The sequence below is a fragment of the Trichoderma virens genome (assembly GCF_000170995.1).
Source record: "Trichoderma virens Gv29-8 chromosome Unknown TRIVIscaffold_83, whole genome shotgun sequence".
Taxonomy (NCBI): Eukaryota; Fungi; Ascomycota; class Sordariomycetes; order Hypocreales; family Hypocreaceae; genus Trichoderma; species Trichoderma virens.
The window spans coordinates 155,656-176,584 of NW_014013666.1; the positions used below are offsets into that span (position 1 = coordinate 155,656).

The 20,929-nt window shown below is 45.2% G+C and overlaps 6 protein-coding genes across 6 annotated transcripts; 3 read left to right on the forward strand and 3 right to left on the reverse strand.

Annotated features, from left to right (window-relative positions):
* Window positions 1-461: 461 nt before the first annotated feature.
* On the reverse strand, window positions 462-3,201 carry TRIVIDRAFT_58191 (uncharacterized protein; the record flags this gene model as incomplete). Its single annotated transcript, XM_014098143.1, has 7 exons — window positions 462-800; window positions 872-1,161; window positions 1,218-1,395; window positions 1,455-1,718; window positions 1,798-2,079; window positions 2,136-2,813; window positions 2,872-3,201. The coding sequence occupies 7 exons, from the start codon at window positions 3,199-3,201 to the stop codon at window positions 462-464; spliced, it is 2,361 nt and encodes a 786-aa protein (XP_013953618.1).
* Window positions 3,202-6,985: 3,784 nt separating this feature from the next.
* TRIVIDRAFT_156249 (uncharacterized protein) lies at window positions 6,986-7,945 on the forward strand (the record flags this gene model as incomplete). Its single annotated transcript, XM_014098144.1, is given in 3 exon segments — window positions 6,986-7,264; window positions 7,282-7,507; window positions 7,569-7,945. The coding sequence occupies 3 exon segments, from the start codon at window positions 6,986-6,988 to the stop codon at window positions 7,943-7,945; spliced, it is 882 nt and encodes a 293-aa protein (XP_013953619.1).
* A 3,571-nt stretch (window positions 7,946-11,516) lies between these two features.
* TRIVIDRAFT_46658 (uncharacterized protein) lies at window positions 11,517-12,471 on the reverse strand (the record flags this gene model as incomplete). The annotated part of the gene is made up of 2 exons (XM_014098145.1): window positions 11,517-12,383; window positions 12,439-12,471. The coding sequence occupies 2 exons, from the start codon at window positions 12,469-12,471 to the stop codon at window positions 11,517-11,519; spliced, it is 900 nt and encodes a 299-aa protein (XP_013953620.1).
* Window positions 12,472-12,900: 429 nt separating this feature from the next.
* Window positions 12,901-14,637, forward strand: TRIVIDRAFT_46127 (uncharacterized protein; the record flags this gene model as incomplete). The annotated part of the gene is made up of 5 exons (XM_014098146.1): window positions 12,901-13,025; window positions 13,097-13,720; window positions 13,805-14,125; window positions 14,175-14,488; window positions 14,540-14,637. Coding segments are annotated over 5 exons (1,482 nt in total), but the record flags the coding sequence as incomplete, so codon positions are not given.
* Window positions 14,638-14,788: 151 nt separating this feature from the next.
* Window positions 14,789-19,006, reverse strand: TRIVIDRAFT_132265 (uncharacterized protein; the record flags this gene model as incomplete). The annotated part of the gene is made up of 2 exons (XM_014098147.2): window positions 14,789-18,147; window positions 18,220-19,006. 2 exons carry the CDS (start codon window positions 19,004-19,006, stop codon window positions 14,789-14,791), a joined length of 4,146 nt encoding a protein of 1,381 aa, XP_013953622.1.
* Window positions 19,007-19,763: 757 nt separating this feature from the next.
* Window positions 19,764-20,712, forward strand: TRIVIDRAFT_156612 (uncharacterized protein; the record flags this gene model as incomplete). Its single annotated transcript, XM_014098148.1, has 4 exons — window positions 19,764-19,834; window positions 19,896-20,032; window positions 20,282-20,440; window positions 20,498-20,712. The coding sequence occupies 4 exons, from the start codon at window positions 19,764-19,766 to the stop codon at window positions 20,710-20,712; spliced, it is 582 nt and encodes a 193-aa protein (XP_013953623.1).
* Window positions 20,713-20,929: the final 217 nt, after the last annotated feature.

The following is a 20,929-nucleotide window of genomic DNA, read 5'->3' on the forward strand; positions in this document are numbered from 1 at the left end:
ATTTTGCGTATATTTCAAGTGTGACTTTAAGACCGACGACGCATTAGTCGAGGTTTAGTGCCGTTTCAATTCTCACTATAGTGTCAGAGCTAGAAATAACTACGTGCACCTACGCCTTGGACGAGGTTTCTGTATTAGTACTCCAAGATAGAGCTGCTGGACACAAAGACGACGAAATTCCTTTCTAAGAAAAGAAGCCGATGAGAATTAGGGGTATAGATTTTCTTCGTTAATTACTCGTAAATTTGACCGCCATTCGATCTTCAAAAATTTATAGGCGGATAGCACAGATTGTAGTCTGAAATGCGTATCTAGTGTAGGTGTTTTATCCTTAAGCCACGTCCTTCCTGAGAAGTAGTCAAGAGATAGCTCAAGACATAGAGATAAAACTTTCCAACCTTTGAGGCCACGATAGCAGATTCATTATAAATGTTGAAAATTACATCCACAGCTTCTGTGCTCTACTCGGGTATAGGGCAGAAGTCATAGTTGCCGTTGATATTGTTGCCCCACCACTGAGGGAAAGGCTTAGCAGGGCCACCAGCCCCAAAGACCGCAAAGGAAAGGATAAACAGCACTGTGAGACTGGCACCATCAAAGGCACCAGTGACCAAGTACGAATAATCCTTGAAGATGCGAGGGCGGTAGTTTCGGAGATAGAACTGGGTGAAGAACCCAGCAACAAGCTGACTCCAAATAACGCAGGTTTGAGACTGGTTATATGGGATATAGCCGGCGTATTGGATAAATTGGGGCAAGTTAATGTCGTTAACATCGAAGTTTCGAATCTTGGGAACGAACTATCAAAAAGAATTGTGATTAGCGTCTTACAAAACAATGTGGAGGGTAGCATGACAAAAGATATACTCACGTAAACGAAGATACGGTGGAGAACAACCGCTCCAGCACCGATAGCCAATCCAATGGGCACCATCTCGTACTCAGCGCCAGTCTTGTAGAGATACTTTGCCAGGGCCCAAGATGTGGCGTTGGTGTTATATGATTGAATAGTTGCGCCGCTCCAGGAAGCATTGCCATTGCTATCAATAAGAAGTTCGCGATTGCCGTTGACGATGGAGATCATGACACCGTAGTTGACAAAGCCTCCTAGGATAGTACCGTAGATTTGCGTGAGAAACATGACGCGGGGTGGGATTTTTACTACAGAGAGTCAGTGACTTCCATTGATTCAATACTGCCGAGGGATTGTGACATACGATATTCGCCCATCTTTAGGTCATTGCACAGGCTGACGCAATTGGAAATAACGTTGTGAGACCAGGCTGCAAAGTACATGTTGCCGACAGGGCGACCAGGAAGCATCAAACCAGCCAACATCTTGGACAAGTTGTTGGTGGCAATACCGTTGCCATAACGAGAGTAGAGAATTGTGCTCTGTCATTAAGGTTAGAAAAAAAACGTATAATCCGAAAGGACCTGGTTGGAATATTTACCAATGGGGCGATGAAGATGCCGAGAAGAAGGGCGACGACGTACGCCCAAGCAGGAAGGGTAATGTTCTCCTTGATAACAACAACAAGGCCGAGAATAAAGCTAAAAACTAACACAGCAATGTACCACCACCAGGGTGCCTCCTTGTAGTGCTCAGCCATGTGTGCGTGATGTCTATCGTCATATCGTCCGCTTTTCGCACTTTGGTATGCCTTCTTGACATCTCCACCCCAGAACAGGAAACAATGAGCAACCAGGGCACCAATCTATGCAAGTTTTAGTCGAAGATTCCAATAAGATGCGGGCTAATGATACAATAAAGCACCATGGGAGGGGAATACGTACAGCAGCGTTGGCCATGAACATGGCATATGCGAAGCTTCCTGTGAGTTTAGGAATACCATACGTCTGCAAAGCACTCTCATCAAGCACACCACCGACAAACACCTTTGAAACAGGGTACTTGGTACCATTCTCAGATCGAAGTTGCGTTGACATGAATGGCTGAGATTTGGCGCTCCAAGAATTAGTATAGTAGATGGCGAGCATCACGGCGTAGCAAACAATGAATCCGGCAGCAGCATGGGCCTGCAGTGTGAGAGGAAGAGAGGTATTGAAAGAGGTGATCTAAGCGGCGTCAGCTCAATGTCCTATGGTTGCTCTCTGCGGAACTATTGACTTACGTATTGCCAATCAAACGAGAAGCTGAAGAGTCCCAGTCCTTCGTTGTTTGTAGCACCACCGAACAAATTGGTGAGAACAGCTGCCTTTGAACCTGTAGCGTGCATGGCGGCCAAGCACGGGATAGAGATAGAGTTCAGGAACGGGAAAATATAGGCAGGGAAGAACTCGTAAACGAACATGCCCGCAAAGCTGTACCAAAAGAATCGGAGAGGCTTGGAACCTTTGAGGTTTTGCCAGTGGAGTCCCTGGAGGGTCTTAACCGTAGGAAGAGTACTCCAGTAGACTGCTTCAACGTGCCACACGGCAATAGGACGCAACACACCGCAGATACCATAGCCAAAGAGTCCAATTGAGATGGTACTCAAGACGACGGTGGAGGCGCTCAAAGGCAAGTTGTAGAACAGGTCCTGGGCAGTGAAGACGGTGATACTGGCAGAAGCGTTGGAAGCAGAGGTAGCTGTAATTGCACATACTGCGTGCTCCTTAAGATTCCAGGGTCCAGGGTTGATGAAGGCAGCGATGGTAATCCATAGGGGAGGTTTTCCCTGGCCACCCTTGGCTGCCCATCGAGCCCGCAGTTTGTCACCACGAGGGAGGAATGCAGCCCAGGCATTGCCGATGAAGTAAGCGATGAGGACGATGAAGGTTCCCGAGATTGTTGCCGCGGTTGGTTTAAACTTGATTAAGGTCAGCTGGTGTTTGACGTGCAGAGAATACTTGTTAAACAGCACGAACCTGGTAAATTTGGCTCATAACAGCTTGGAAAGCAGACAGACATGTAGCCAGGAACATGCTTCGAAACGTCAATGATGGCTCGCCATCATCCCGTAGTGGCAGCAGGTGAGCCGCGGCGTCAGCACCCGTGACGATGATAACATCATCACTAGCATTGTCCTTCTCGTCATATTCGTCGTTGTCCAACGGAGGAGCAATGCTGATCTCGGTATCCAAGGCACCCTTCTTCTCAGAGTATACCTCGCCAGCAGGGACTTTCTCATCGCTGATTCCGTGGGTAGGGGTCCTGCCCTCCACAACAACGGTGTCGTCTGCTACTGAGGCCGTCATGATGGCACAAAGCTTGGAATAGCAATCACCTGAGAGGTCAAGACAAAGCGCCGCACCAGACCAGTCTCAAGGCTTTGGCAGCACCCGGCTCTATATGACTTTCCGTTTCTCGCCATGTCAATCACGATATGTGATATCAAAGTACCATACAACAATGATACCATGTTTTCGGAGTGCTATGGGGTCTAGTCCGGTGGTGTAATACGGGTGAGAATTTATGCCATCAATAGGCTAAGTGCTCTAGAATGATACCCAAGCAGCACTACCAATGTTTAGGTTGGTACTTTTGAAGACAATTACCAAAAGGGTACGGACTTTCCGGATCTGGCTAGCAATCGTGTTAGATGCTTGAAAGGTCCCGGGGCTAGTTTCGTAGATAAGGTTATGTAAGTCTGTTGGACCACGTTCTAGGACGCTTAGATAACGCAATGTGACCACAGACTTCGGAAGTGATCGAGCCTCTCCGTGTAAATTGCGCACTCAGGAAATTCAAGACATCCAACGGCAGACATATTCGCGCATCATCTGATTCCGGTGTTCCGTTGAGCAGAGGAGAAGAGAACCAATCTAGTAGTGTTTCCCGGGACCTTTTCGTTGGACAATCAGGTGAGCCGCTAAGGCGGCGTTTGCGGGATGAATATTGCATTCGTGTAAGGGCCCTTTGAGTTTCAATATATCTCACATGTCAAGCTGACTCGTATAGATAGGGACATGGCAGCACCAGGCGTTGATTATTGAACATGAATAGCACTTTATAGTCGTTGGTTGAATTGTTCCTTGACCACTCTTAACGATAAAACAGATGCATTACAGCGGATAACCGATCTTTGTTTTCATTTTAGGTTTCCCGGTGACACTCTGGATCTTGTCTTTGTACATGAGGAGGCTGACCAGCCCAAGCTAGCAATGCAGCATATCTAACTTGGGTTACATCTCTCCGCAATTGCCACACTGGTTTGGGGGTCATCCATGCCACCTTGCCACGCCCAGTAGAATACGAAAGTTGCGATGCAACTGACTAGACTGCTTGACAAGCTTTTGGCTTTCATCTGACGGAAGTAATCACATCAACGGACGCTAAGATTGATCTTTATTGTCTATTGGTCTTATCGGGCCGCGGAGGACTTTTGGTGTTCAATCATCCTCCATCAAAAAGTCCCATCCTTTAGCGTACGATTATGGCAAAGTCAACCATGTGCCAGATTCCCAGGATGAGCATCACGGTCCTAACCATGGCTACATGCCCGTAGGATCCGGCAATTTACATTCCATTGATTTAGGTACCGTGCATATTGGTGTGAAGCACCTTATCGGTCGTTGTGGATTGTGGTGCAAGATAACACAGGAAATCCTAGCAAAAATCCTGGTCAGAATCCTGGGAGGTTACACCAACATCATGAGCATTGCTACGGAGTAAGAATCGGATCATTCATCAATTAAGCTCAGGCTCGGAAGATTACGCTACATAAGTGCACTTCCATCAAATGGCTCCCTATTTATAACTTGCGTGATAGGTCAGTGAGGGAAGAATGCAAGCTAATGATGCGTTGTACTTAACGACGCCGGTCAAGAAGGAATATCGACGTTGGCATTCAGCTTCCATGTTTATACAAATTGAGCTGCAATAGTTAGAGTAAGAAGATTGAAATGCAAACTGGTGAATATTTGCCGCGGGACTACGAGCAGTCCATTGAGGTGATACAATGGAATACGCCTGGCATAAACTCTCTCCGCCAATCTTCACCCAAGCAGCACATACGGGATCGGCGACCCATACTGTCTCCGTAGCCTTGGCATCTTTCCCGATTACCCTTGGTAGCTTGTCCAAGTTGATAATCTTTGTTTTTATTAGTTATACTCTTGCATGTGATGTCTAACAAAGGAGAATCAAGATCGAATGCGCTCGAATCTGCGATATCGAATGGCGATGCTTCCCTCGGGGAAATACTGCAGCACTCACGCGTAGTTGTAGCGATGTCTCCATTTCCAATATCTTGGCTTATCATGCAATTTCTTGGCGTGTCACCCCTGCCGCTTACCTTTATCAACTTGAAGCGAGCGAGGCGAAAATATTCATCGTATTATGATTCCCACAATACGAGGGGTAGCTGTTACACTGTATAATCATTTAGCCGAGTCCAGCAAGCTGTACCACCATGTTTACCAACTCTCTTCCTCGAAAGTTACTTGGTATTAGCAAATACGATCTTCGAGGGGGACGATAGGTGGGCTATTGCCTCCGTCAGGCGTACAAGCACAGTATTTGGGCAACACCGGAAGTCAGGTAAATCACTCACCTTTGGGAATTCGCAAAGCAATTAATGCCCATATCGACTTGCAGAGCGTTTTCAACAAGAAACGTTCTTAGGGAGTGCACCATTTTGGTATTTCTAAGGCACATCAGCTGAATTCTACGCAGTTAAGTGTCGGCGAATGAATACCACCGGCGCGGTGCCCAGTATGCGCCGTATAGTGATGCGAACTAACTTCTACGAGACACCAGATATCACGAATCGTCCATGTTCTATTTTGGTTTCTCTAGGGTAGAAGTCCTCTCTTCGCCTTGAGCACATTTTGGACGCCCGCCATCTTCTTTTGTTTGTCTCTATGGTGGAGCATCCAAGCTCTTAGTCAATCACATCTCTGCGACAAATTAGACCAAGAATCGCATGACCCATTAACCGGTTGGCTAATAACGAGATATTTTGCAATATTCTGTCATATTTGGTACAGTCTGTAACCATTTCCCCTCTACATGTCCAAGGCCAAGACTTGGCTTGACGCATCGCACATGTAGTCTGATTTCGCTCGTATTTTTGACTTGGCCAAAAACAATTAGTGGGATTTTAGTCAAAAGCCAAGATATTTTAACCCCACGTATATCCACGTAGCCAAACCTTTACTCAATTCCTAATGACATTGGAAGAAAAATATCTCCCCAGCACATCTTACCAATTTCAATCCCTTGCTACTTACCCCTCTTCTCAACAGTACATTATTTTGCATTAGTTATTAGTCCATTTTGTCTCAGTACATATCATATATTCAGGCTCCTCTCACTTGTCTCCCCTTGTCTGCTCCGTGTAAATAATAGTTGTGATCAACACCTTATGCAGGCAAAATATTCGACGAGAACTTCAAATAGTCCTGAAAAGCACATTAATACCAAGGGTTTGGTTATTTTTGAACGTGTGGTTTCCAATTTCTCCTGTTCTTGGTTATTGTTATGACGGAGGATACGCCACCCACATGTTCTTCACCCTTCAATGGCGGATTAGCTCTCACTCTACCCAATTAAAAGTTGCTCTCTTTATATAATAGCTAAGTACATGTCTGATGTGTTAAACTTAAAAAGAGCTTTACGAAACGCCGTGGTCCTTGCTGTTCTATGTAAGTTTATCATACTAGGGATGCGGGCAATGAGGCTCCAAATGAAAATAAAATTGGGGTAGGAGTGCTAAAATGTACAGCCTTAGATAGTTGTAAGCCTTCACTAAGTCGCGATATTAAATTAATAATAAATGATTGGCTGGCCATTAATAGGGTGCTCATGGGAATCGATCTGCACGGCAGAAGGAATTTCGGTCGGCGCCGCCACACCAGCATCTCCACAATCGCAACTAACTCTCGGCGTTATAAAGCCGAACCGACGTAAACAGTAAGAGCATAGACTTGTGTATATAACGAAGGCACTTTCAGACACTTTTGATATATTTACATTCGATTCCTCGTTCCAAGTTCTGTCGTTTTACATGTTTGTAGACAAACAAACCGCGTAGCCAAAATGGCCTGTTCCAACGCCGATTCTAACATCTTGACTGCTCTGGCAAGCCAACTACGTCTTTCTGCCACCCTGGAAATCAATGAGCTTATTCAACGACGGGTAGCTAATGGGCATAAAGTTGTTCATTTGGGATTTGGAGAAGCCACGTTTCCAATTCAGCCAAATGTCGTTGCAGCTCACAGGCAAGCCAGTGATATCACTAGCTACCTCCCTGTGGCGGGACTGATGAAATTAAGAGAGGTGTGTATAGTGGCCATGGCAAAGCACTTCGTTTGCAAGGTTGACTAAAAACATAGTCTATTGCCAATTTTCAATCTCGCCGTCTCAATTATACCATTTCTCCACACCAAGTTATTGTAGCTCCGGGATCTAAGCCATTGCTGTTTGCGCTGTTGGATATTCTCCAAGGAGATGTGCTATTGCCGCGACCATCGTGGGTTAGTTACGAACCACAAATTCTTCACGCCAGCAAGCGGGTTTTTTGGGTGGAGACGGATGAAGTGGATCGCCATACTATCACAGGTTTGAAGCTGTTCCTCATGGTTTGCTTTTGTGAGGGCCATCTAGCTAACAGTTTGCACAGAGTCTTCACTTGAAATGGCTTTCCAAAGGGGAGTCAGTGAAGGCGGAAATCCTCAAGTTATGCTTATTAATAGTCCATCCAATCCAACTGGTCAGGCATTTAACCATCATAATATCGATACCATCACAAACTTTTGCCAGCGCCATAATATCACTCTCATCAGTGATGAAATATACTCGGATATAAGCTTCTCCAAGGAATATAGCGCTACCCCTTGCTCGGGGTCCAAATTCAATGATAACAGGAAGATCCTAACTGGAGGGCTTTCAAAGGTAAATTCCTTCCTGGGAAGAGATTGGCAAAGATGGTGCATGAGTAACAAAATCATAGACTTATTCTGCCGGGGGTTGGAGAATAGGCTATGCGATTTTCCCTAAAAACGCGTTTGGAAAAACAGTTCAATCGGCAATACTAGCCTATGCGTCTGAATGTTGGTCTGCCGCCTCCGCTCCCGCACAAGAAGCTGCGGCTGTCGCATTTGATACCAGCCCAGAAATGGACTTGTATCGTAGCCAGGTTGTCGCATTGCACAAGCGATGCACGTTGGCCTTGTACCATGCCTTATATGAGTGCGGTCTCGCAGTTGCGGAACCAAAAGGTGCATTCTATGTGTATCCATCTTTCCACCCTTATACACAAGAGCTCGAGGCTCTCGGAATTAAGACCAGCCAACAGCTATCATGCTGGCTTATTGAAGAGTGCGGCATTGCGGCTCTCCCAGGCTCCGTTTTTGGTGAAGAAGATTCTGGACTGGTGGGTGGCCGATATCGCCTGCGAATGGCCACAAGTTATCTATACTTTCAAAGTCATGCTGAAAGATATGAGCGTGGATATGAAACTCTGAATTTGGCTTCCGATTCTAGTATCGCTTTAGCCTTGCCGTTACTCGATGAAGCGATTTTGGCGATACAGAATGCTGTAGGAAAGCTCCGCGCAGCGGTATAAATCGATAGTTGAATAGGTATCACATCTAATTAGACTATTAGATGATTAGAAATGTTCTTAAGATATCAACTTCTACTTGTAACGCTCAGTTGTGAGCGATTCTATAGAATTAATGGACGGTAACCCCTCTTGTGTTGCTGACTGACTTAATGAAGAATCAATACTGAGCCCATGAGGAAACATATCCCAAAAAGTTTGCGTAGAATCTTGGCCCATGAACTCTCTGAAAATGTCCAAATAGTCCAAGTCTCCTTCCAAATTCATGCTGATATATGATGTATCGGTTGTGAAAATCTCATCTGCTCTCAAGGTATTCCCTGAGGCATTAGTATTTGTCGAAAACGCTGAGCTGAGAGAAGTAGCGGTTGTCGTCTGGTGTGTCATATTGGCAGATATGGTTCTCAACGTATCATTTGCGAGTAAATCAAACTGGGAATCTAATTTCGATAGCAAATCTTCCTGTAGTCTTTCGTTCATTATAGCGAGGCAGATAGAACAATTTCTGGTCCAGGAGTGGAGATCGACAAGCAGAAATGGCGCCTCGATATGAGACAAAAGCCGTAGAAGCCCCGTTCTGGCAGTTACCAACATTGTCAATCCTGCAAACAAAACTCCTTGGACGAGCATCCATGAAAGCGGTACGTTGCTGGCTCGAAGTACTTGTAGTATGCTGTCGATATAGCTTCCAGCTGATCTAATGCATCGTTCTAGGGATTGGGCAGGAGGGTTTGGACAAAGTGGACTTGGTCTATGTAGGACAAAAGTCGTGCCATGGTAAAGACGGTCCCAGTAGCTTTGAAGAGATTAGTCAAGAAAGCCTATGGAAAGATCATTCATTCCTACCTATATGGATACGGATGCAGTCCTTCCGAATGAGGATTGAGTGGAATGCTAGCTCGCCACTCATCAAGTTCTTTTTGCGCATTTGAGATTAGTCTTTGCGTTTGTTCAGCCGACATGTTTCGATTTCGGCTATTAAGGCTATAGATTTGAGCCACGACCCTGCTTTGAATCTGCCGATGTCTGATGTGATGTAGGCTAAGAAGGTTTTCGTTCGAAGGCTTTGGTAGTTCGGCAAGAATATGTTCTTCACTGATCGATGGGGGCCGTCCAAGGTTATAGGCGAGGCTGATTTCCACGCCGTAGATAGTCCAGAAAAGGCGATTGCTTTTATCTTTCACGGCATCTGGCTGGTTATTTGTTCTGGGTGTACAATGTAAGCCCGTTTCGACAGCCATCTAGGTGTACACATTAGCGATACAGAGTTTCCAACCAAAATTATTCAAATGTTGGAAATATACGGCTCCAAGTATGAAAATAAGGAGCGCGACAGAGGTTAAAAAAATTTATGGCAGGATATCATACATACCCTCATCGCAAGGCCAGCCAGCTGCCACTGACTCGAGCCAATAGGTCCATAAGAGCTGTAGATTGAAATCAAGACGATGGCTTGTATGAATCCTATACTTGGATGTAACTTTTGAAAACTAATGTCCATCAAATTCAAGGCTCTCATACAGAGTGACATTGGCGATGGCCGAGGAGTTGGCATGTCTGACATTCTCTCTGGTTCAGTTTGCCTGCGCATTTGTTTGAGGGTATTTGCAGCATTGATAGCCCCAAGAGCCATCACCAAATAAAAAAGCATCATTTCAGTAGCTCTTTCGGGTTGACAGCCAAGGTCTAGGTTGTCAGCTTCAGATCCTTCATTATACCCCGAGACTAGCAAATCTAGATCATCACAGTTAAGAATCGGGTATAGAGGCAGTATCCACATCTTGTACGACTCTAAAAAAAGGCTGACATCGTTAGAAGAGATTTGAACGAGGCTATTGACTGAGACGGCATCCGTCTTATGACCAGGATTTGCGTGCTGAGTGCTAAATGTTGTATTCGGCAAGCTTGATGTTGAGATACACGACCGTATAAGTGCACTAGTATAAGCAGCGAAAAAAGCACCGCTGGAAGGACCGAGGTATCTCATCTCTCCAGTTGCATTTAGAGCTAGCATACCAATATCCGCAGCATGATCGGTTGGGCCCGAAGAATTTCGTGTGTTGTGGCGCGTGTTCGAAGGAGAAAGACCTGGGTCTGATTGTCCCGGAAGATCTTGCTCATTGCTAAGAACCAACCCTTCAAGGACAGGTTGCAGAGGGGTCCCGGTCGGCACATGTTTACATTGGATGTGAAAGTTTCTGGAAACTTCGTCTTCAAGCCAAAGAGTTCTCTGTCGGTAGTATTTGAGTTCACTGGATCAGTTAATCTTCAGATTCTCTGTTGGTGAGCTGGAAACTGGGAGCTATTTCACATACACCAGGCCATCCCCTTTTCTATGCCTTGTATAGGGCTCACAGTTCGCCCCTACCTTGGCGCAAGTGTGGCAGCTTGGATAACCAGAGCACTACCCATCTGTAAGTTGAGATGTCCTCTTCCTTCCACTGTTTCCCCCCAGCTTTCAGTTTTCTTTTCCCTACCCGAATCTTTTTACTGTGACAGCGGACACATGCTTTAGTAGTCGCCATATGTGGAGATAGAAGATTGGTTGTAAGTGGGCAGGGCAGCTGATAATATGTTCTGCGTAGTACCTTACAATAGGCAAACACACAAAAGGCTAGCCATCGGCAAGAAATCCGATGAAAAGAATCCAAATTCAAGCAATGTCTGGGAGTGATAGATGCTCATGAACGCCGAGCTGAGTGGGCCCGGTGTTTTTTCGCCGAGCTGTCTCCACATCCTCCAGCTCCGTACTCGGAAGTATAGGGACGAAGCTGGAATAGCATGAGGTGTGAAAAATAGCCCGCTAATATCTACTATGGCCGGATGGAGCTTACACTGCGTGTATTTCTTAGATCAAATACCCAGGAATTCTCCTTTAATTGACACCACGAGCATAATGGACATGTACAATCCATTGCTATATCATACTCTCTATTTCTCCTAGTAAACTATGAGAGCATATGCATTGTATATACCTATCCCAGTGTCATCACTCGTCGAATCGTATTAGTTGAAGCGCTCGGCGATTAAATCCTTTAGCTTCTGCTGGGAGATGGCTTCAATGCCAACAAGTATGTTGTCGTTGCTGTCGTACGCAGAACCATATTCTTCACCTCCAAAGGCAGTGCCAAGCAATATCTTCCCTACAGCTTGCAAGCTATTATCCCCAGAGGCGACTGCATCAAGACCTTCTCTCAGGACGTCTGATGACTTGATATTGCTAATGGTCCATGTTATCTTTGACTTGATTTCTTTGGCAATGTCAAGTACTTGTCTCTGTGTCAGAATTGCCTCTGAAACATAGACAACACGATTTCTAGTCTTTTCTGGATTGTTGAATATACCAGCAATCGCAGTCCCAACGTTGGCTAAAGTTGTAGTGCTGAACCTATTATTGCCGTCATCAATTAAAGCAACTGAATGGTTTTTAAAATCGACAACGGATGGTGCCATCAGTAAGTACTCCAAGAAGCTTCCAGGTGCGACCACAGTGTAGGACAAAGTGCTTGTAGCTGCCTTGTCTGCGAGATACTGCCGAACAGTTGCCAATGTAGAATAAAATGGAAACCCCAAAACCTTGGGGCTAGTGGTGCATACTCCAAAGTCTGAAGGAATAAATCTTTGAACGCCGGCGGCTATGGCTGCATCGATTAAAATCTTTTGCCCTTCCAACCCTGCTATCCCAACGGTCGATACAACAGCATCTTGATTTTGAAGAGCCGATGTCAAAGAGTTCGTAGAGGTAAAATCTACCTCTGCTACCGTGATTTTGGCATCGTAACTCCCAGGCTTCTGAGAACGAGTCAGAACGGTAACGTTAAAGTTAGCTTGAAGAAGCGCCTTCAAGACATGTGATCCAAGGTTACCGGAAGCCTGTATATAAATTAACTTCCAAGATATATTGAACCAAGGGCCATTCGTTACTCACACCAGCAACCGCGACATTTCGAATCGCCGCCATGGTGGATGGCAAATTTGTCGTAGCCTGTTTGGAAAACCTGAGGTGGTATCGTGTAATAAGAAGTTGAGCTGAGTAGAAAGTGTCGAACGTTTGGGGTTCAATTGGGCTTTATATATTTGGCTTGCTACATTTTTTAGAATCATGTTCTGTCAATGGAGAATCGCAATTACAAGAGACGAGGCTTGATGAACCCTGCCACCCATCCGCTGACACCTTTAGCTACTCGTACAAGTCCGACGCTCCTTGCGGTAATTGTCCGCAACCATCCCCACAAGTCGGCAATCATCCGCAATTCGCATGACTAATACGACCTTATATATCCTTTCGCGTCCGCATGTTTCCGCTGATTGCGTTCTGGACTCTTGATATCCGCTGAACGCCAAACCGAAGAATGGGGACGTCGGGTTATCAATCTCAGTCCCTCTAAGAAATTCACAGATGAGATCAATGGACAAGCGGCAAAAACCCACCAATGCCAGGAAGGCGTGTCTACGGTGCCGCCGGTCTAAGAGGAAATGTGACAGAGCACTCCCAAAGTGTCTTCTTTGTAGGCGGTTAGTATTACGCTATCAATTTTAAATATTTACTTGGATCTCGTCTATTGACTATCACATGATCTTTCTAGCAGGCAAGAAGACTGCCAGTATGAAACAATAACCCTGTCATGTTCAGGATCTGTTCGATCTCCTGGCACTAATCCGACAAGCTCTCCGGATGAACTTTTCTCTCCGCAACGAATTAAGACTGCAATCATTGAAAAAATATCAGACATCGAGCCAAAAGACATCGTGTCTGCATATTCTCGCACCATACACCCCTGGTTTCCTATCATTGCAGAGTCTCGCGTCGGCGACCAACTCCCTGACACCTGGAATGATGCGAGTATCGATTTCACCTTGCTATGCTTGACCATTATGTTGCTTTGCACCATTCCGGACTCCAAATCATTGGCGGATACCAATATTTCTGTATTGAAAGATCTCTATCTTTCTGCCAAGAGATGGATCGCATTAATCGAGGGGATTGGCGCCAACTCAACGGAGATTGTACAATCCAGGCTATTCGTTACAGTGTTCGAAGTCGCGCATGGCTTGTATCCTGCGGCTTACATATCTATAAGTGCGGCAGCTAGAGCAGCAGAGATGCTAAAGAAGGCTGGCGGCTTAGAAACGGCCTCGTATAATCCCTATACAGACGAAGAAAAGGTAGAGAGCTGCATGACATGGGCGGCAGTTAAGATTTTGGATAGGTGAGTTACAAGGAGTGATATACTATATATCTTGATACCATTTATCAACACAGTGAAAAATGTCTTTCTAATAGCACATGCTAGGTATATTGCCATTGAAAGCGGTGAATATCCTCCGGTGACAAGACGCATTCATACAAACGAGGTCGATTTACCTTATTCGGAGCTTCCATTCGCCGTGTCTACTCCTTTCTCTTCTCAGCGACAGTTCTTACGATTATACGAGGCAACAAGTCTTCTAGATAAAGTTCATATAACCATCTATGAGCCGACGCCGCGAATCTCGTTTAATCTTGAGGAGGGAGCTCTTTTGGTGAATACATTGCTTTCATTGCGAACGGTAATACTTGGAGAGGTGCCAAATGAATCAGCAATATACACCAGTGGTCTTCTCATTTGCGATACGTGAGTTTTACCTCAACTTTTGAAGTCAGAAATGCTTACAGCTTGGCAGTGGTCTTCTCCTAATATATGATAAATGCAACAGAGAACGGTCATTCAATTATAATATGAAAGACCATTGGATTTCAGCCACCCTTCCGTTGAAAAATATTATTGAAGACATCTGCAACATTATTCGACCGCTGAATGCTTTCGACGACAACGCGCTAGGCAGGATCCCACCATTTGTCCACTTCTTAATGTACAAAGCTGCAAGCATTTTGACGAATAGTATGCGAGATCAAACCAATTTCGAAACAAATGCACAAATTCTGAAGTCGCTACGAGATTTCTTGAATCTTCTACAAGCACGATGGCTTGCTGCTGGTAAAGAAGCGTTGCTACCATATTGGCAGACAAGTGTTAATTAATGTTTAGGCCGTTATTTAAGCCTTTTGGACGAAGATACTACCCCAAGGATTTTCAAAGTGTTGGAAACAGAGAGATCAGAACATGCGCCATATATTATCAGATAATCAACCTAGAGAAAGGTTGAGTACATCCGTGGCTGTAATTTCTACTTTGGCCGATATGTTACAACTTGGCAAGTAACTGACCTCGCAGATATCGCATCTGACCAAACAACTGAGCCCACCAAGAAGGTTTTTGCATCATAATCTAAGGCCTTCAAAACATGTGTACTCTCTTTCCAGAATGGAACATGGCTGGAAGGAATCCTTTGTTCTCATCAAGATTCTCGACAGCACTCTGGAGGATCTTCGGAGTCTTCTTAAGGACTGAAACTGCAAGATACTTGTCCATATGCTGAGCTTGCATCTCAAAGAACTTCTCATAAGCTGCCAAAACAGTGTAATGGCCAAGTGATATTGCCGCCTCTTTTGCATGCTCGAGGAGGTCGTCTAAGAAATTGTCTTCTTCAGCCTCGGCGTCAGATCCGCTACCTTTTGAATCGTTAACTGCCTCATTGCTTGTCGAGAATGGGAACCTCATCGTGAGAGGTGACATAGAAGAAAAGCTCTTGGCTGTCTCAAGTCTCTGAAGTCCCGCATCGGTGATCTTTCCATAGCTGTCATTTGCCAGATTTGCAGCTTTGGACAGTTTCTCTTCACTTTGCTTGGCATTCTCAGAGCTCTTGATGTATGTCTCCAAGATCTTGCACATTTTCCTCTTCTTTCGGTCCATATATATCTGCCAAGCACTCATGAGTCCCGGTTCTACTGCAGAATTGGTAAAATCGATTTCGGTAGCGGCTATGCGTTGGCCATAGAATTGGTGCGTAGAGCCTAATTCGAGGAAACAGAGAAACCATTTTGCACCAGGAACTCCAGAGAATCGTGCCAGTACCCACTCTCCAGCAACAAGCTGCAGCTGTGGCTCTTGAATATAGTCAAGCATCCTGACTACTGTTTTTTCCTCCTTGGTGGCGCGTATGTAGTCCGTCGTGTTCTGTTCCTCTGCCTGGCTGTCTCGGCTACTTTCACCAATAGTAGTTTTTGCCACCAAGTTCATTCCATCTTCTACAACTTTGTCCATACTTTGAAGTTCAATGCTTCCATGAAGCTTTTTGGCTCTGGTATCTTCTTTTATGATCTTGTCTTCAGTCGCCTTTTCCACATCTAGCTGCGTTCGCAGAATCCGCTGCTCACATGCAAAATGCACAGCTACATTCGCAAATCCGGTGCTGATGGTGCACCATCCAGAGATTTTTTGTTTCGGACTTGCTGCCTTTGCCACTTGTCGCACCAGTTTCTCTCTGTCAATCATTGTCACAACAATTCGTTGTATGTCGAATATACCTTCAATTCCGGAGCTGTTTACTATAATCGGATTTGGACACGTTAGGTTTTCTGCCGTTATCCTTTCTTCGCCGTCTCCAGCTTGGCCCAGCACTCCTTCAGGTTCAACGACTTTAAAGGTGATCTCTTTTACTTTCTGTGGTAAAATAGATTCCTTTTCATCTTGAGACTTGTCGGCATCATAAATAGCCTTCAGATACTCAGTCACACCTGAATCAAGCCGTTTCCACTCAGGCTCCGCCGGCGCTGACGGCGCAGTGAGAGGTTTGGATGTTGCTTCCTGCGCTGAAGCTTTCTCCGAATGATTTGAAGAGAGTCTGCCTAATGATGATTTGATATTTTTGCCTAGCCCAAATCCTGGGAGATTTGAGGTGACCTTCCCAGAGGAGGACTTCAGATTTGGAAGTGACGGGGTTAAATCGAGCGACCACGAAGACTTTTTGTCAGCGCCTTTGGCATCCTTCCAGTCATCAGGCGGAGCACTATGGTCGGAGGCCGACTTCTTAAGCTGCGCGCAGTTTTTTTTGATGTAGAGAAGAATTTTGCCAATATTCCCTAGCTGCGGCTGGAGATTCTCGAAGGTAGAGTTGCTTATGAATGACGTTACTTCCCGGACCCAATGCAAGGGTATACTCTCGCGTTTTTTGTCTTTCACACAGTCGATTGCATCGCGGAGCATTTGGATAATACCGTGATAAGTTACCATAGTTTGTTTCCGGTCCTGTCTCACCTTTGCAGAGATCATCATATTGTATCGTCGACCGCGATCTTCATCAGTCCCGTATGCCTTGTGGGACGCGGGATACATGGAACGGCCACGAACAGGGCTTCCCATCTCTGCTCCTGCCCAATTGAACACAGAAACATCATTATGGGTGGTGATAACCTCGTCCAGAAGGCGGGCAAGAGCTTTTGCGTAACCTTCAGCATGGAATGATGGAAATCGCACGCCGAGAATACCCATGAGAGAATAGACATGGTCAACTGGAACAGTGGCGACTCTACTGCACGACAGCTGTAGGACTAGCTGGGCAGGAAATCCACTGCGAGCGATTCCGCTTTTCCACGTTTTGAGTGGTCCGACACCACCAAACTCGGCAATAAAGCGTCTATCAGAGACAATGAGACCTCCCACTTTCGCCACAAGACAGAGCAAGAGAAATTTGATGACTTCTTCAGTTCCATCTATGCCAATAGAACTTGCTTCTATAGATGGCTTAGGTAGGTGGTTTGCTTTGAGCTTTGCCAAAAGATGTATTCCATTTTCGTCTAATCCATATCGCTTGCTTCCATCTAAATCCGAGGCGGCGAGGTAGACAGCGCGCGATATCTCCGATGTAGCAGTCTCCACTGACATATTGGCTGGGAAGCGAAACCCTAGAGCATTGAGAATAGCAATGAGCTGTATCGACTCTCTGACCTGCTTTACTTCGATCTGGTAAACTGTGTCCCAAGGGCCGCTGCATTTGCTCTTATTAACAAGTTCAATGTCGGTTTCCCGTAAATATGGAATGAGGGTGTTAAAATCTTCCATTTTCCAACGAGAAAGCTTTGTGTGATTGGGGTCTTCTGGCGCGTTTGCGTAGATGTTCGATGTTATTCCCCGAGTATGAAGTTCAATGAATGGAATCAGAGGATAAATATCGCCAAGATTTTCAATGGGTCGACTAAGAGGCTTCCATTCTGAGTTGACAAAAAAAGTCATTTTGCTCATGACTAATTCCTGAAGTGTCCAAGCCCGACTTGCCCATTCGATTGTGGATTTTATCTCTGGGAAACTTCGAATATTCGAGGTCGTAGCGGTATTCGGCATGACTTCATTATTCTTCACATCCCGTCCAAATTTAAGCCAATCAGCAATGGCGTCGGCTTCTCGCCAATTTGTATCCAAATGAACAAGGCAAAACTCGGCATTTGAATACCAGTCTCCCATTAGCGACAAGGACTGGGATAATTCTCCGTAATTCTTCTTGTCGATGCAGCATGTGTCAGACCAGATATACCGTGCCCCATGGCTCTGAAAGTGGTTTGTTTGGAATATTCTTCGGGCTTCTTTTATCGAGCTATCCAACTTGATAGCTGACTTCCACCTTTGTAGGCGACGAATCAATTCGTCCACTTCATCACCGAGACGGTTGCTCTTTTGAAAGATTTGAGTGTATTCCCCAACACTGTCTTGCATTTTAAGCAAATCTTCGAGTTCTTTCTCTGCTTGAGCGTATGCTTCCTCTGCCTTGGTAACAACTGTGGATGTGGTAGTATATTCTGAGGTATCTTGCTGTACCATAGCAGAGGCACCACTGGCAATCCCTTCTGCAATATCTGCGTTTTGTAAATCTTCTGTATTGCTGTCGATAATTTTTCCAGCGCGGTGGATTATTGTGTCAAACATCTTCTTCTCGATCTTACTCAGATCGACCAATGACTTTTTGGAATCTCGTGCCTGACGAGCCGAGTTCATCTTCCATTTCATTTCGTTGGCTTCCACCTTTCTCCTAACAAGTTCTTCCACACTCAAGTTCTCTGATTGTTGCTTCAATATGGTCTCAATTATTTGCTCTTGGTCGAGTATATCACGCTTACACTGCTCAAGAACCAAATGGATGTCATCGCTCCGACCCATTGGAGTCTCGATATTGGGGATAGCTGCTCTAACTTCCCCAGATCCGGCTCTTATGCGCTCCATGTGCTTCTCTCTGGCACGCATAATATGAGCCAGAGTGATCTCATCTCCCTTCCAACGATGAGATAGGATGCAGTATGAGTCAAGATGTGAAATATTCCACGCATCGACTATGTTGCCCGTCTCAATGTCTATCATACGTAATGGCCGTTGAGGTCGCTCCGTATCTGGTGACTCCAGAAATTCAATGTCTTGTAGCGTGCTGAGAGCATTGTCCTTCGAGTGTGTAAAAGTTGGCTTGAAATCAGGGACAAACCACAGGTTCAAGGCTGCGCGAAGCTTCTCTGGGCTGCTGCCAATATCGTCAAAAATCTTCTTAATTTTTTCAGGTGTAATATCTGTGTAGTTGCTCAGGTCAGCTACCCTTGCAATTTTATCCGATATACTGGTCATCGTGGTCGTCATGGTAAAGTTGGATGACTAGCAGCTCTTAGTGTGCAAATATCCAGGAAATAAATTGATGATCTGTTTCTGTTTTTATTCCTAGAGAAATTTCAGCATGGGCCGACGGTAATTATAGTACTTCTCAGAGCTCTTGGGTACATGCAACTCTATGTTAGGAGGATGTCCCGTCAATTGGGCGTGGTGAAAGAGCTTGCAGATGATGCGCCAAGACTCTGATTTGATTAGCCGCAATTAACCTCTCTACACTGATGATAAAGCAGCCCCTTGTTTGAAGAGCAGCAAAGCTGTAGCCTATTGCTGTCCGCCACGTTGGTCTTGTGCGCTACATTTCAGCTGGTTGTAATTTACTGGGTCTTTTGGGCTCCCACAGCCAAAGATGCCTTGTAGCTGCAATTTCATTGGCGCCATTACAGAAGCTCAAATAGCTTGCATCGGTATGCTATCTTTATTCGGAAATAGCTCTTGTAGAGCCCGGAAATGCTCGTACATGCATCGATGACAGCCAACTGGTGGGTCGGTTGGATGGATCAACTGAACGATGGTGCCCAAGCTAGCCAACAATATCGCTTCTGGTGTGTGATTCAGAATAGGAACGGCCGAATCACCGGCATTACTCTTTTTACGGGAATCTCTACTCAACTCTCAGCTTCTTAAAAAATTCACAACTCTCCAAATACAATCCCGTAGGAATCTGCGGTTTGTTCTTTAAGAAAATTCCATAACGCTACTATCCGCAACTTTTTGCGAAGCTTTATCCATGGCATCTTATCATAGGGTTTTGATGACCTTTGATAGGTCGGTGACCCAAAAAAGTGTCGAGTGCAATTAGTGAGTATCCCTTTCGGATTCATACCAACATGTATTTTAACAAAGCCTTCTTTCTTGGCAGTGATATCCACCCGTGGGATGTGTTGATAAATGGCTCGCGGTGGAATGGGAAGATTCGACTCATCGGCTATGTCGATGTCTTTTTCCTTATATGTTACTCAGGAGAATCTCGCTTCGAGAAGGGCATTATTATCTACAGTAAGTCAGATCCGGCTGATGACATATTGCGTTCCCAAGAAATACATAACTCGGCTAACGATCATCACAGAGGATGACGAGATTATCCAAAAGTTAATGGAAAGTGCAGGTGTGACCGGAGAGGGTCTCGGCCTACAGCTCATGAATGAAAAAGAGGTCAAAGCAGCAGAAGGTGAAAGGAAAGGTACGTGGCATCGTTTACGTTGTTGATTGGTCAAAGTTCGCGAAGACTCACTTCTCAAGGTACAGTATTAAAAAAGTATTTCGACTTTCAGACAGTCAAAGGAGGCCTTGACTACACAATTACAAGCCTCGGTCATGAGGTGGGGGTCAAAACGGAATACGACGCAACCACTTTAAAAAAGTACGTCATCAAAATTCGCAAAGGTAGAGATTCTATAATGAAACGTAAGTGTTGTTCAAATCCTGCGATATTATGGGAACATTTAATGAACAGATTATAAGCGAGGATTCGCAGAGGGGTCAGTCAGCATGACCTCTTCGATCTCATGCACGATGCCGTTCGTCTGGGAATAATCACACAAGCCGAGCTCATCGGTCAAATCATTGGAAAGACCATTGGTGGATCTACAATGGAAGATGTCACATCAAAATATCTTGATGCTCTAATAGGAGCAAGGAACTCCAAAAATGTCGCACTGGAGGCTGACAGACAATGAGGTCGCTGAGCAATAATAGGATCGTAACACACGTAGCTTAGCTCGTTATTCATTGCTAGACATTCAATATACATCGATTTAAAACGATGTAAATGGGCTATCCCACTTCTTCCACTCCATCAATATTTGTGTCTCGATGCTGTCATCCTTCTTTCTTCATGTCGTCATACAAAGTTGCATGTCACACCTTCACTAACACTCTCGCGTTGGTCACGAA